The 11,728-nt window shown below is 48.2% G+C and overlaps 1 protein-coding gene across 2 annotated transcripts; it reads right to left on the bottom strand.

The window, feature by feature from the left end:
* Window positions 1–267: 267 nt before the first annotated feature.
* On the bottom strand, window positions 268–11,594 carry Mrpl47 (mitochondrial ribosomal protein L47). 2 transcript variants are annotated; one of them, XM_008838659.3, is made up of 7 exons: window positions 11,390–11,594; window positions 8,800–8,945; window positions 8,301–8,361; window positions 6,592–6,688; window positions 3,466–3,596; window positions 2,330–2,425; window positions 268–697 (listed from the first exon to the last, which is right to left on the bottom strand). In XM_008838659.3, exons 1-7 carry the CDS (start codon window positions 11,575–11,577, stop codon window positions 574–576), a joined length of 843 nt encoding a protein of 280 aa, XP_008836881.1. In that variant the 5' UTR covers window positions 11,578–11,594; the 3' UTR covers window positions 268–573. The 2 variants fall into 2 exon arrangements, with proteins under 2 accessions (XP_008836881.1, XP_029422062.1); XM_029566202.1 differs by lacking the exon at window positions 11,390–11,594 and adding an exon at window positions 11,209–11,356.
* Window positions 11,595–11,728: the final 134 nt, after the last annotated feature.

Genomic DNA, 11,728 nt, shown 5'->3' with positions numbered 1-11,728 from the left:
TATGTTGGGATTGATGCCTTCACGGTGGCACTTACCATTATTTTGGTTAGAGTATTCCTCCTTACTAACAGTGTCCACGCTGTCCCGCTTCTGAATATAGCAGCAGTGTGAGGGTGCACTCCAGAGCTGGCTTCCTGCCCTGACCTGGGCTGCAGCGCCACTCTAACCAGTGCTGGCTTTACTGGACCCTGGCAGTCCGTGTCACCTGAGCTCTCTGCAGGATCTGAAGGAGCTGCTGGAACCATAGAAACACGCCACACTGGCCACTGAGAACTGATGTCCCGTGAGCGAGAACAAGCCTTTTATTTTTATTCTACATGTGTTTTGCCTGCATGTGTGCAAGGGCACCCGTGTCATGCAATGCCCTTGGAAGTCAGAAAGAGGGCTCTGGATCCTCTGGAACTGGAGTTAGGACAGTTGTTAGCTGCCATGTGGGTGCTGGGAATCAAACCTGGGTCCTCTACAAGAGCAGCCAGTGCTCCTAACAGAACAAGTCTTTATAAACCACTTCACATATGTATTTACTTCAAGACAGGCAGACGTAGGAAGACATAAGCACTCTTGGAGCTCATCCTAGACAGCACTAGACTTCCGGGCCTCAGAGAGATGTGGGAACTTTTCCTGGAGAATTTTCTCTTTCTTCCTCTGTAAACTTTTCTTTCGTGCTTCAATGCGGGCTTGCTTCTCGAGTCGCAGCCTAGAACAAGAGCACAGCAGTAACCAAAGTAGGACTTTGTTTTCCACTGTCAGAGTATGCCCAGGCCAGCCACGGTGGCCCCCATAACCGCCCCAAGAGTGCATGTATATAGTAAGCTTCACTAAGGAGCGCTGCAAACACACGAGGTCTGGTGTCCACAGCACCCCAACCGTGTACTTGATCGTGGAGGACGCAGCAGCTGTAGCTGCTTGGCATTGAGAAGTAGGTGACATGCTGCAGGCCGGGCAGTAGAGTGGACAAATAAACACCATAAAAGGTCTGAAAATTGTGAATCCACGTTAAAATGGCCAGGAGTCAGGATGGTGTTGAGTTTGGTGAGGGCTGTACTGGAAGGTGGAGGGAAAAGCCAGATCTGAGGCCGCAGAGGACCCAGAGCATGACGGGCGGCCCGTGTGGTGCCCATGTGGTGCAGAGGGCCTCAGGAAGAGTAAACGGATTCTGGAATTTATGAAACGCTTTAGTGCTCAGCCTGGAGAGATGGCTCAGCATGTAAATGTAAAGGTGCTTGCTGCCAAACCCTATGTCCTGAGTTGGATCCCAGAACGTTCACGGTAAAGCCCTGCACACTGCCCTCCAGCCACTCATGCATTGTGGAACTTGCACAGCGTGCACTAAATGTCATAAATAGGAAAATGAATTTGCTTTTCTTTTGTGTGGAAACAAGTTCTGAGGGGAACATCAGTCTGTGAAGAACCCTTGCTGAGGCCAGAAAGTGTCAGAATGGGGCAAGGCCTTTTTACAGTGGAGACGGTGAACCAGCCTGGGCACCACCTGCTGCATCGGCCTCCCCAGTGCTGGGCTACAGCATGCCAGCTGTTGCGCCCTGAGCTTTCCCAGCCTCGTTCTGCCGCCACCACCTTTAGGCGGGAACCCTCTCCATCCCAGCCATGGGAGTCAGAAACAGACCTGTAATTCTCCAGTCAAACTACAGTTTGGGGAATTACAGTCTTCTGGTTTGTCTGTTTTTTGGACGTGGGTTCAGTGTTTTAACTAGATGGTGGTGATGCATGCCTTTAGTCCCAGCACTTGGGAGCTCAGAGGCAGTCAGATCTCTGTTAAGTTCGAGGCCAGCCTGGTCTACATAGTGAAGGCCAGGCCAGCTGGGGTTACAGGAAAGACCCTGTCTCAAAAAGACCACAAAAAAAGTCTTCCTTAGTTCCTGTAAATACCAGCTGGGGTTCCTGGGGCAGCTCCGCTCTAACACTGAACGGAGGCAGTGTCTTCTCTCCACCCCATGCAGACAGTGCAGACTCAGCCACTGGAAACACTTGAAGCCAGAGCCCACCCTTCAGCACAGCATGAACTCAGAGGGCAGCAGATGCCTCCCCCTTCCATCAGCAGAAACAAGCGTGTGTTTCCTCTGTACAGCAGGATGTGCCTCATTTACAGACAGACGTACAGAAGAGTCAGACAGCATCTAAAGACACACAGCACTGCCAACCATGGCTGCTTCAGGATGGCAAGATTACAACTTCGCTTCCCTTTTCTGGTCTCGTCCTCTATTTATTTGTATAATGAACACATACCACTTAGGAACAGATCAAAGAGTAGAGAAGGCTTGCCTTCCTGCCGCGGCGTACGCTGCTCCACGGTCAAGGTAGTTGCACTCACCTGACAAAACGGTCCACGTACGGCATCGCGAAGAACCGTTTCCTGTTGTACCTTTTATTCAGGTGCCACGGCAGGGGCCACTGCTTGAACTTGTGCCTGCCAGGAGAGCAGAAAGTCACCGCTGCATCAAAAACCACGTTTTACTTCCACTTTCCATTTCCCTAACTGTCCTCAAATCAGATAAAAATTACTAGAAAATGGGTTCGGTGAGGTGCTCAGGAGGTAACGAAGGTGGTTGCCACCAAGCCTGACTACTTGAGGTCAATCCATGGTGGAGAGGGGGGGGCTCCTGAAAACTGTCCTCAGACCTCCACACATACGGAAGTAAACTTATTTTAAAGGACTAAAAAGTTTTTAAAAAAAGATTAGTGGAATTACAAACTTTTGCAGTCTGAAGAGTAGCATGACACCCGACCTAGGAAAAGGTTTCCATGGGCTCTTTCAGCAATCTCTGCAGACAGCTCTAATTCCAGACTGCTGTTTGAGCAGTTTGAGTTCAGGGAACATGCCTACGTGCCCCAGCGCCCTCTCCACCTGCTGACTCACACGAAGACACTGATGAATATAAATACATGCCGAGGAGCCACTGATCCCTGTCCTCCCTCAGTTATACCTCAGTGTGTGCTGAGACCATCCCTCCCCAGTGTCTGGTGACTCTAGAACCAAAGGAGGCAAACTGTTCACAACTCAGCCTGGGGCTGCGCCTGCTGGTAAAAGGAACCAACAGAGACTGCCTCTGTGACCATGACCTGTCCTTCCAGACTCTGGGAGTCCCAGGTTCTTACTGGGCCAAGAGGGCAGAGTGCACCCTGAAACTGGCTTTCTGAATTTTATAATCTGAAATCACATGTGTATATGCATATTGTCCTGGTGGAATACCCATCCTTGCGTGGAGTTCTTTGAAAGGTCCTATGAGTCACACAAGAGCCTGCTAGGAGGAACTGATGTATCTGTAAGTGGGTGGTGGGAGCGGCTGCCTTGGCTGGAGTTGGTTTTGCCTAAGTAACTTTCACTCATATCCTACCGTTCTGAACACAAGATCTCTAATGCCTCTCACATGGGCGGAGTTTTTAAAAGATACTGGGTAGGGGAGGGAGGCAGCTGATCGCTCTCAGGAGAGTTGGCTGACCACGCACCAGATGACTCTTCCAAAGATGTCTCTCCTCCAGGCGCCAGGCCTCGCTTTTTCTTGACCAGTCTGAAGGAGCCTCAAAGCATCTTCTCTCTCCTGGACAACTTTATCTAATGCATCCATGGACTCGACCACCTGGAGGAAGACGAGACAAAGCCAAGTTCTGCACCTGCCATAACAGCGCTCCAAGAGACCAGGACAGAAAGACGTGTGGCAGGAGATCCTGGTGAAGATTCTTACTAGAAACTGGGCTTCCAAGCACTTCCTGAGAAACCTGGCACAGGCATGTGCACACGGTGTACACACCACTTTCTGGAACTTCTCACTGCACTTCTATAAAAATTGGTTTATCTTGGAGTTCCAGTCCTGTTAGAGCGGGACAGACTTTCGAAGTGCCGACACTCACTCTGTCAGACTACACAGCGTGCTCGCCTTTACCGTCAGTGCTCTCCACATGCCACAGACATGCTGGCTGCCTGTCAGTGTCTCCCAGGGAAGGTGATGACCCGGACATTAACCCAAAGATGCACCAAGATGCAAGAAGTGAGTGTTGGAACGTCTACTGCGCACTTCCCTTTCTGACCACATTCTGTGGTGATTTGAGGACGAGAACACAGAACTCTGCATTTGTTTAGAGATGTCCTCTGATGGACTGAACTCTTGGAGCACTGAGCTTTCTCTAGCTGTAGACAGAAATGAACTCCAGAGAGCAGCTGGAGTTTACGGGCCTGAGAAATGCACATCTAAAATTATAACCCACCTTTTCCACTTACCCTGTCCCTGTACTGTAACAGAACTCACATACTGTATGATCATAGGCCTTCACGCTCTGAAGAGAACCAGTCTGGGTCTCCATCTCAGTGGGTCCTAATGACTCCAGTCACTACTCTGCAGGACAGCAAATTCTTCCTCCACCCTACCGGATTTCTAAAACTCAGCTGTGATATGCTGGAACTGGATCTCAGTCCAGACCCACCCAAGGGTAAGAGTCACACCCCACTGCAATCCTGAGCTTTTACCTTCCCTAAGAGTTCCAGATCTTCAGTTTCTATCTTCTATTTGCAAGTTTTTATTTCTGCTTGACAGTGTCCTTGGTGGTTCACCCTAGAACACTGGGAACACTAGACACAGTTAGGGGCTGGTAATATGGCTCACTGGGCTCAGATGGAGATGCTTGCCTCCACGAGACAACAACCTGAGTTCCAGTTCAGCCCACATGGTCAAAGAAAACGCCAACTCCTGCAAGTTGTCTTTTGACCTCCACACGTTCACCACGTGCCTGTGGACACACATCCCATGTACACACACAATACATGAATGTAGTATAAGTTTAAAATTGCTCTTTATAAAAACACGTTAAGATCAGGGTGTGGAGATGGCTCAGAGAGTGACGTGCTCAGATGCCCAGAACCCAGGAAATGGTGGGTGTGGAGGTACACGTGTGATCCCAGCTCTGGTGGCCAGATGGGAGGCCACACAGGACAGTCCTCCTTAGCTCTCGGTCAGCTCACCTGCCATACGCAGTAGCAAACTGCGTCTTAAGTGGAGAAGGTGAGGATAGCACCCAGTGTTGTCCTTGACCTCCACACACATTACAACATGTGTGATTAGCCGAGCACAGTGGCATGTGCTTGTAACCTCAGCACTCAAGAGGCTGAGATAGGAGTCTGAGGCCAACCTGAGCTACCTAGTGAGTTCTAAGCCAGGTGGGCTACATAGGGAGACCATGTCAAAAAAATAAGGAAGAAAAACATGATTACTGTCAGTTTTCAGTTTCTTTGAAGTAAACTTTATTATTTTATATTCCGCTAATTCAAAAGCAGAGTCCTTATGACCTACTGGGCTGAAGCTTGTCTGAAATACATACTTAGGAGAGCCTGGAAAGGGATATCTACTAACTTCAAAGTCTTACAACATGCGATCATTTGAGTGGGGACAGGACGGAGAAGGCAAGGCTGCCTCCAACAGAAGGTAGCCAGCCAGCCAGCGAACACAGACTGTCAGGACTAGACAGTCACAGCAGATTCAATAGATTCAGGAAAGACTCATGGGTGGACGCTAAAATGTCCAGTCCAAGTTGAGTTACAGGATGTCTGCATGCCCTTAAGGTAATTCTGAAAGGAGGCGCTCATTCATGCAACCACAGCAGTGTTTCCACACCTCGGTGCCTTGCGCCCTTTCAATCACTCCTGCCCAGGGAGGTTTTTCCTGAGACAGGATCTTACTGTGTGTGTAGTCCAGGCTAGCCTGGAAATTGTCATCCTCCTGCTTCAGCCTCCTGAGTGCTGGGATCGCACCAAGCCCAGCCAGCCTGTCTAGCTCATGAGAAACATCTGCAGTCCTAAATTGAGGGATGGGCCTGTACTCTTCATAGATGCCCTTGTCAAGACTCTGGATTAAAGGGGATGACAACATCACAAAGTCACAAGAACTGGAAGCCCACGATCTGGGATTCTGCCATCCAGAACGTTGTTAAGATATACTTGATACAATCGAGATAAGATCTATACACTGTAGATTATACTATTACATCCATGTTAAATTCCCGATTTAAAGATTATATGTGGTTATTTAAGAGAACACTGTTGTTTGTTTGGAAAACTGGACATGAAACATCTACTAACTGTCAAACAAGACAACTGTGGGGAGGTGAGAAAGCAGGCTGACAGACACAGGGTATTCATACATGGAGTCGGTGAGGGCACGTGACAAGTCTTTACAGTCATTGTTCATGTAATTCTGTGCACCTCATGTTATGTAAAGTGAAAAACAAAATGGGCTGGAGAGACAGCTCAGTGGTTAAGAGCACTGACTGCTCTTACAGAGGACCTGGGTTCGAGTCCCAGCACCCCGATGACAGCTAACAACTGTAACTCCAGTTCCTGGGGATCCAACACCTCTTCTGACCTCTGAGGGCAAAAAGCCAAAACGAAGCAGCCGTAACCCAACTAGAACTGAGGTGCGACAAGCGTCCACGCGGGAGTTGCTGAAATGTTTACGCACTGGGTAAACTCACTTCACTTCACACAGCAATAGGAAAAAATCTGTCTGAAAGCAGCACAGGATCATACGCTCCATGCAGCTCTTACCCCATGAGAGCCGCTGAGCCTTCGGCCCCGCATATGCCTACCTTTTCCAACCGCTCTGGACTGGGCATCGGCAGTCTCTGTCGCTTGGCCTCCTGCTCCAGAGTTAGAAGCATGTTTCTCTCTTTCAGTAGGACATACCTGCATCAGAAACATAAAGCCACGATGCCAGCCTGATAATGTCCATAAAGTTGTGATTTCCTAACGTCAAAATCAGTGTGTTCACTTCCAAGTCCTTCAGGAAATCTCACAGAGCGCCATCACAAGAACCATCTGCTGAATATTCATTAATATGCGAGGCTGGGAGTTACAGGAGCATCAGTTTCCATCCCAGTGGAAAGGGAGGGGAGAGGAAGACAAGTAACATCTGCAGAGCTCTGCCGCATCCGAGCGTGCTGATGAGCACTGCCCCTCCCCCACGTGTGCTGAGCCATTTCACCGATTTCCCCTAACAACCTTTCGAGGCTGGTACTGTTTATTTCCTAAGGTGTCATGAGCCACCCAGCTAACTGGATTGCAGATCCTTCCTCTGTGTAGAGTACAATACACCCCACCTCTACCCTGCTGTGCTGCTTCCAATGTGGCTGTGGGTGGGAGAGACATGTTAGAACTATTAAGGGGGTGAGAGATGAGACACTTCCAGAGCTAAGGGGGAAAGCGACCTGAAGACGGGTATTGTCAGGGTGGATGGGAGCAAGCCGGCAGTAACAGGAGGCACGGACCTGCCTGGCTGAGGGAAGGAGGTTTTGTGAATAGATCTGTTTCCGAATCAAAGTTGGCAGAAAAAGCAGTAACCGCGGAGGGCCCTGAAAACGTACCACACGCTATGGAAGTCAGTCTGGGGGGCGGAGTGGCAGAGTTGGTGTGGTTCAGCACGATGAATGTGAAACAACCCTAACCCTTCACGGATAACCCACCATCAAGACTGGGCTTTAGTAAAACTCATTTTCTGTAACAAACGTGTAACATTAGTGGTTTGTGTAAGCACTCTTCAATTCTTTAATGTGTCAAGAAAGATAAATAATCTTTCAAATTAGAGATACAAGTTAGATGCCTGCTGAGGTGCCCGGCAGACACAGCCTGATGTGACTGGGAAGGGGCAGGTGGTAGGAGCAGGCACGCTACCCAGACTGACACCTGCTGCCACATAGGAATACACTGACCATCCAAGGGAAGCCAAAAGTTTGCGTACTTCATGCAAAACTTCTCAGAACAAGTATGGATTAAACAAAACAGCGTAGGCTAAATATGGGCCATTGAGATGCCACCCTGAAGTCGGTGCACGCCCTGAGTCCAAGCACTCGGGAGGCAGAGGCAGGTGGAGCTCTGTGAAATCGAGGCCGCCCTGGCAAACTCATGGGGAGCATTGCCAGAATCAGCCAGAAAGAAACACCCACCTATGCATATTAAATGCACCCTTCAACACAGCCACCAGTAATAGGTTAAACAGCCCCGGCCATGAACAGACAGGAAGTGAGGAACTGTAAATGGGACCAGACATTTCCTGCATCTCTTTGAGTTTGTTTCCTGAAATTGCCAGAGTTAGCATGACTCAGTGTCTGTAGAACTGGGACATGTGTCTAATGCAGCCCAGCCTCTGCCACATTGGTGAAAATCTCATGATGCATACATCACATGCATTACCCACTGGACCAGGAGACAGATCACTTGGCCCAGTCTTTTAGCACAGAGGTGTCGCTTGGACCTTGCTGTTAAGCTGACTGCCTCAGCCCTGAGCCCGGGCCAGTCCTACCAGAGCTTATGCAGGTCTTCATTACTTTTGTTCCTCAGCTGCTGACAGGTCCACGAAGCACCTACACAGAAGAGAAATCTGTCAATGCTTCTGGCTCCGCACCCTTGGCAAACTACTTATCCTTTCTAAACCTACTTCTGTAAAGTATTAACAGCATACTGTAGTCTTAGGATTAGAATTCAGTTAAACAGCAACACTGAAGCATCAGTGAGATCACTGGCATCCATAGACGGCTGGCGTTGTGCTTTCACACCATAATGTCAATATCTTCTATCACCACAAATTATTAAGAAAACCACGGAAAATAAAGCAAACGTCGACACATTCCTCATCTACACAGCTGACAACTTGCCAAGGAACAATTTCTTTGATTAGCACCATGGTCTTTTAAGTTTTTCTTAAAGGAAACTTTAGAAAAGGAAACAAATCATTCCTAACTGGATATTCCTAAAATGCCTGCCGCTCAGTAAGTTCACATCGACCATTCCAAGAATCTCACCGGATTTTACTTTTTCTTCCCCCCAGTTCTTTGGGTCATCAAAAAATTCTTCTAGTCCCTTCCTTGATGATGTAGTGTGAAGTGATTTACAGTGCAGGGAAGATGTGGCGGCTGGGGTGTTCTTATGTAGCAAGCTAAGAGGAAACCTGCAAAGGAAGAAATGACTAAAGTTGGTAACACACAGATTTTATAAGCAAGATACCCAACCACTTCCCGACTAGTGTCAAAAATCCTACACAAGGTTTTTACACCAAAGCTGTGAACTTTTAAAATGCTTTAGAGAGTGTTTTTCGTGTTTTTTTTTTTAAACACAGTTCTGTATAGATCGTGACCTATAATTTCAGAGACAAAAGTTTACACAGTATCTTTTGAATTTACTTTATGAAATAGTAGTGTGTGTATGTGTTAGTGCAGACACATGTGTGGCACACACAGGGGTCAGGAAACAACCTTTGGGAGCTGGTTCTCTCCTTCCACCTCATTGAAGCAGGGCCTTGTTGGTTATGCTGCTGGGTTGCACACTCCAGGCTTGCTGGCTTACAAGCTTCCAGGTGGGTCTCCTATCTCCTCCTCCCATCTGGCCACAGGTCCACTGGGATTACAGGTGCATGCCACTGTGCCAAGCTTGTATTACATGGGTTCTGGGGATCAAACTCAGGTTGTCTGGCTTGAGCAACAAGCACTTTTATCTGCTGAGCCAGCTCACTGGCTCCCACAATTTTTATTTATTTATTTGGTCTTTTGGAGACAGTCTCCCTGTAGCTCCAGCTGCCTGGAACTCACTCTGTAGACCAGGCTGGCCTCAAACTCAGAGGATCCGCCTGTCTGCCTTCCGAGTGCTGGGATTAAAGGTGTGTGCCACCACGCCCAGCTCCACAATTATTTTTAATGTGCTTCCTCCATGCTCTTAAGAGCAATTGATTTAAAACATTCTGAAAGTCAATTTTACAACTTGTATTAGAAACCCAAAATGTTTTCTTCAACTCAGTAATTTCACACTAAGAGAATTTTAACCAAAGAAATAATTGAGATGGGAATTCAAAACTAAGATGACCTGTAAAGTATTAATGTGATATTATAAGTTGTTAATTACATACATGTACAACTAGGGGGTGGTTACTTATTGCACAGCTGCATGAAAGTCTATTATGCAGTAATTTAGAAATTATGTATCTAAAAAAGTTAATACCTGGTAAAATGACCTTTATTGCACAGCTGCATGAAAGTCTATTATGCAGTAATTTAGAAATTATGTATCTAAAAAAGTTAATACCTGGTAAAATGACCTTTATTGCACAGCTGCATGAAAGTCTATTATGCAGTAATTTAGAAATTATGTATCTAAAAAAGTTAATACCTGGTAAAATGACCTAAAAACAAAACGTGAAAGCATCAGTGCTTTCTTTCTTCCAAGTGTCTTTACATAGAATCCACACATAAGGAAATAATCAAATGCTACGGATCACCAAAAGAGGCTAATCTTAGCAAAATCGCCACTATCGTGAATTTGACAACAAATGAAATAAATGATCTTGTACTGGATCCTGAAGGAAAAGGAGAGAATGGAGAGAGCAAAGAAATCAGTAAAGCGACGAGGACAACTGTCAGGTGGGACGGATGCTAAAGGGGACCGGCGTGTTTCCCGAGTGTGAGCCTCGGGTAAGGAAGCTCCTTATGTTTGAAGTGTGGCATCTGTCAAACAATGCAGAAAAGGAGCATAAACATGGAGATCTGGGAAATGTGACAGGATGCTGGTGACCGGTTAATGCAGATGAATTGTGTGTGGTTACCGCTTTACTCTAACGACTTTTCTATTAGTTCGACATTTTAAAAACCATTTGGGAAAACCATGGTAAACACAGATGTGTGTCTGAACAACGGGAGCCGATGGTAAAAATGACTTCATTTTAAAGGAAAGGACGATGATGAAAGTCAAGATCCACGGATTCAAGTCTGCCACCTCCGAACACATAAACCTGCTACTCAGGTTAGCGCACGCTGTAGTACTGACCACAACAGATGCCGAACGGCTGTGCATACAACTGCACACGGATCTCTCTTCCTTTAGAAATCAGGGGTAAGAAGCTGGAGGGATGCTCAGCGGTTAAGAGATGGCTGCTCTTGCAGAGGACCCGGGTTCGATTCCCAGCAGCACTCACGAGGCAGCTAACAACCATCCATAACTCCAGTTCCAGGGGATATGAAATTCTCTTATGACACGGGTGCACTTACACACGTGCAGACTGCAGGCAACACATTCATGCACATACTATAAAAATAGTAAAATTGAAAGATAAAAATCGGAGGTATTCGATCTACAAGCTCAGCCCGTTGTAGACAAGTGGTGACGCCTTAAAGAACATGGTTGGTGTAGACAAGTTCGCACCGCCTCCGGCTGCCCATCCTCACCCGCCTGCATGCTACCTCCGCGAAGGTCGGTCTGCTGAAGGCCAGAAGGAGCGGGAGAGCGGACCCTTTCCTGTGCCCTCGCTGCAGCCTTCCCGGCCTCGGCCGAGCCCCGCAGTCCCCGCGCCCTCCGGCCCAGCAGGACGGGCGGCGAAGGGCACAGCCCTCCTCCTCCCTCACCTACCCCGAACGAGCAGGGCCGCTGGGATATACGAGGGGGCCGGAAGCCTTCAGGCACGCCGAGAGCCTTCTACAAAGACCCGCCAGACTGGTGGCAGCCATGATTCCCAAGAAGGCCACCGTGTTTCCGCCCATCGTGTCGTCACTTCCGTCATCACGCCCCCGTGGTGGAGGAAACAGGAACAGGCTCATGCCCTTTTTCAAAATGGCTGCCCTCCTTGGCCCAGTGACCCTCTGGGCTCCTTACGCGGCCTCTCGACCATGTCGTCACTTCCGTTGATGCGCGCGATGGATGAGGAGAACAGGAACAGGCCCCTGCCCTCACTCAACATGGCCGCCTTCC

This window comes from Nannospalax galili, unplaced genomic scaffold (genome assembly GCF_000622305.1).
Source record: "Nannospalax galili isolate Female #2095 unplaced genomic scaffold, S.galili_v1.0 scaffold179, whole genome shotgun sequence".
In the NCBI taxonomy this organism is placed as follows: domain Eukaryota; kingdom Metazoa; phylum Chordata; class Mammalia; order Rodentia; family Spalacidae; genus Nannospalax; species Nannospalax galili.
This window is presented reverse-complemented; position numbering and strand designations above follow the sequence as displayed.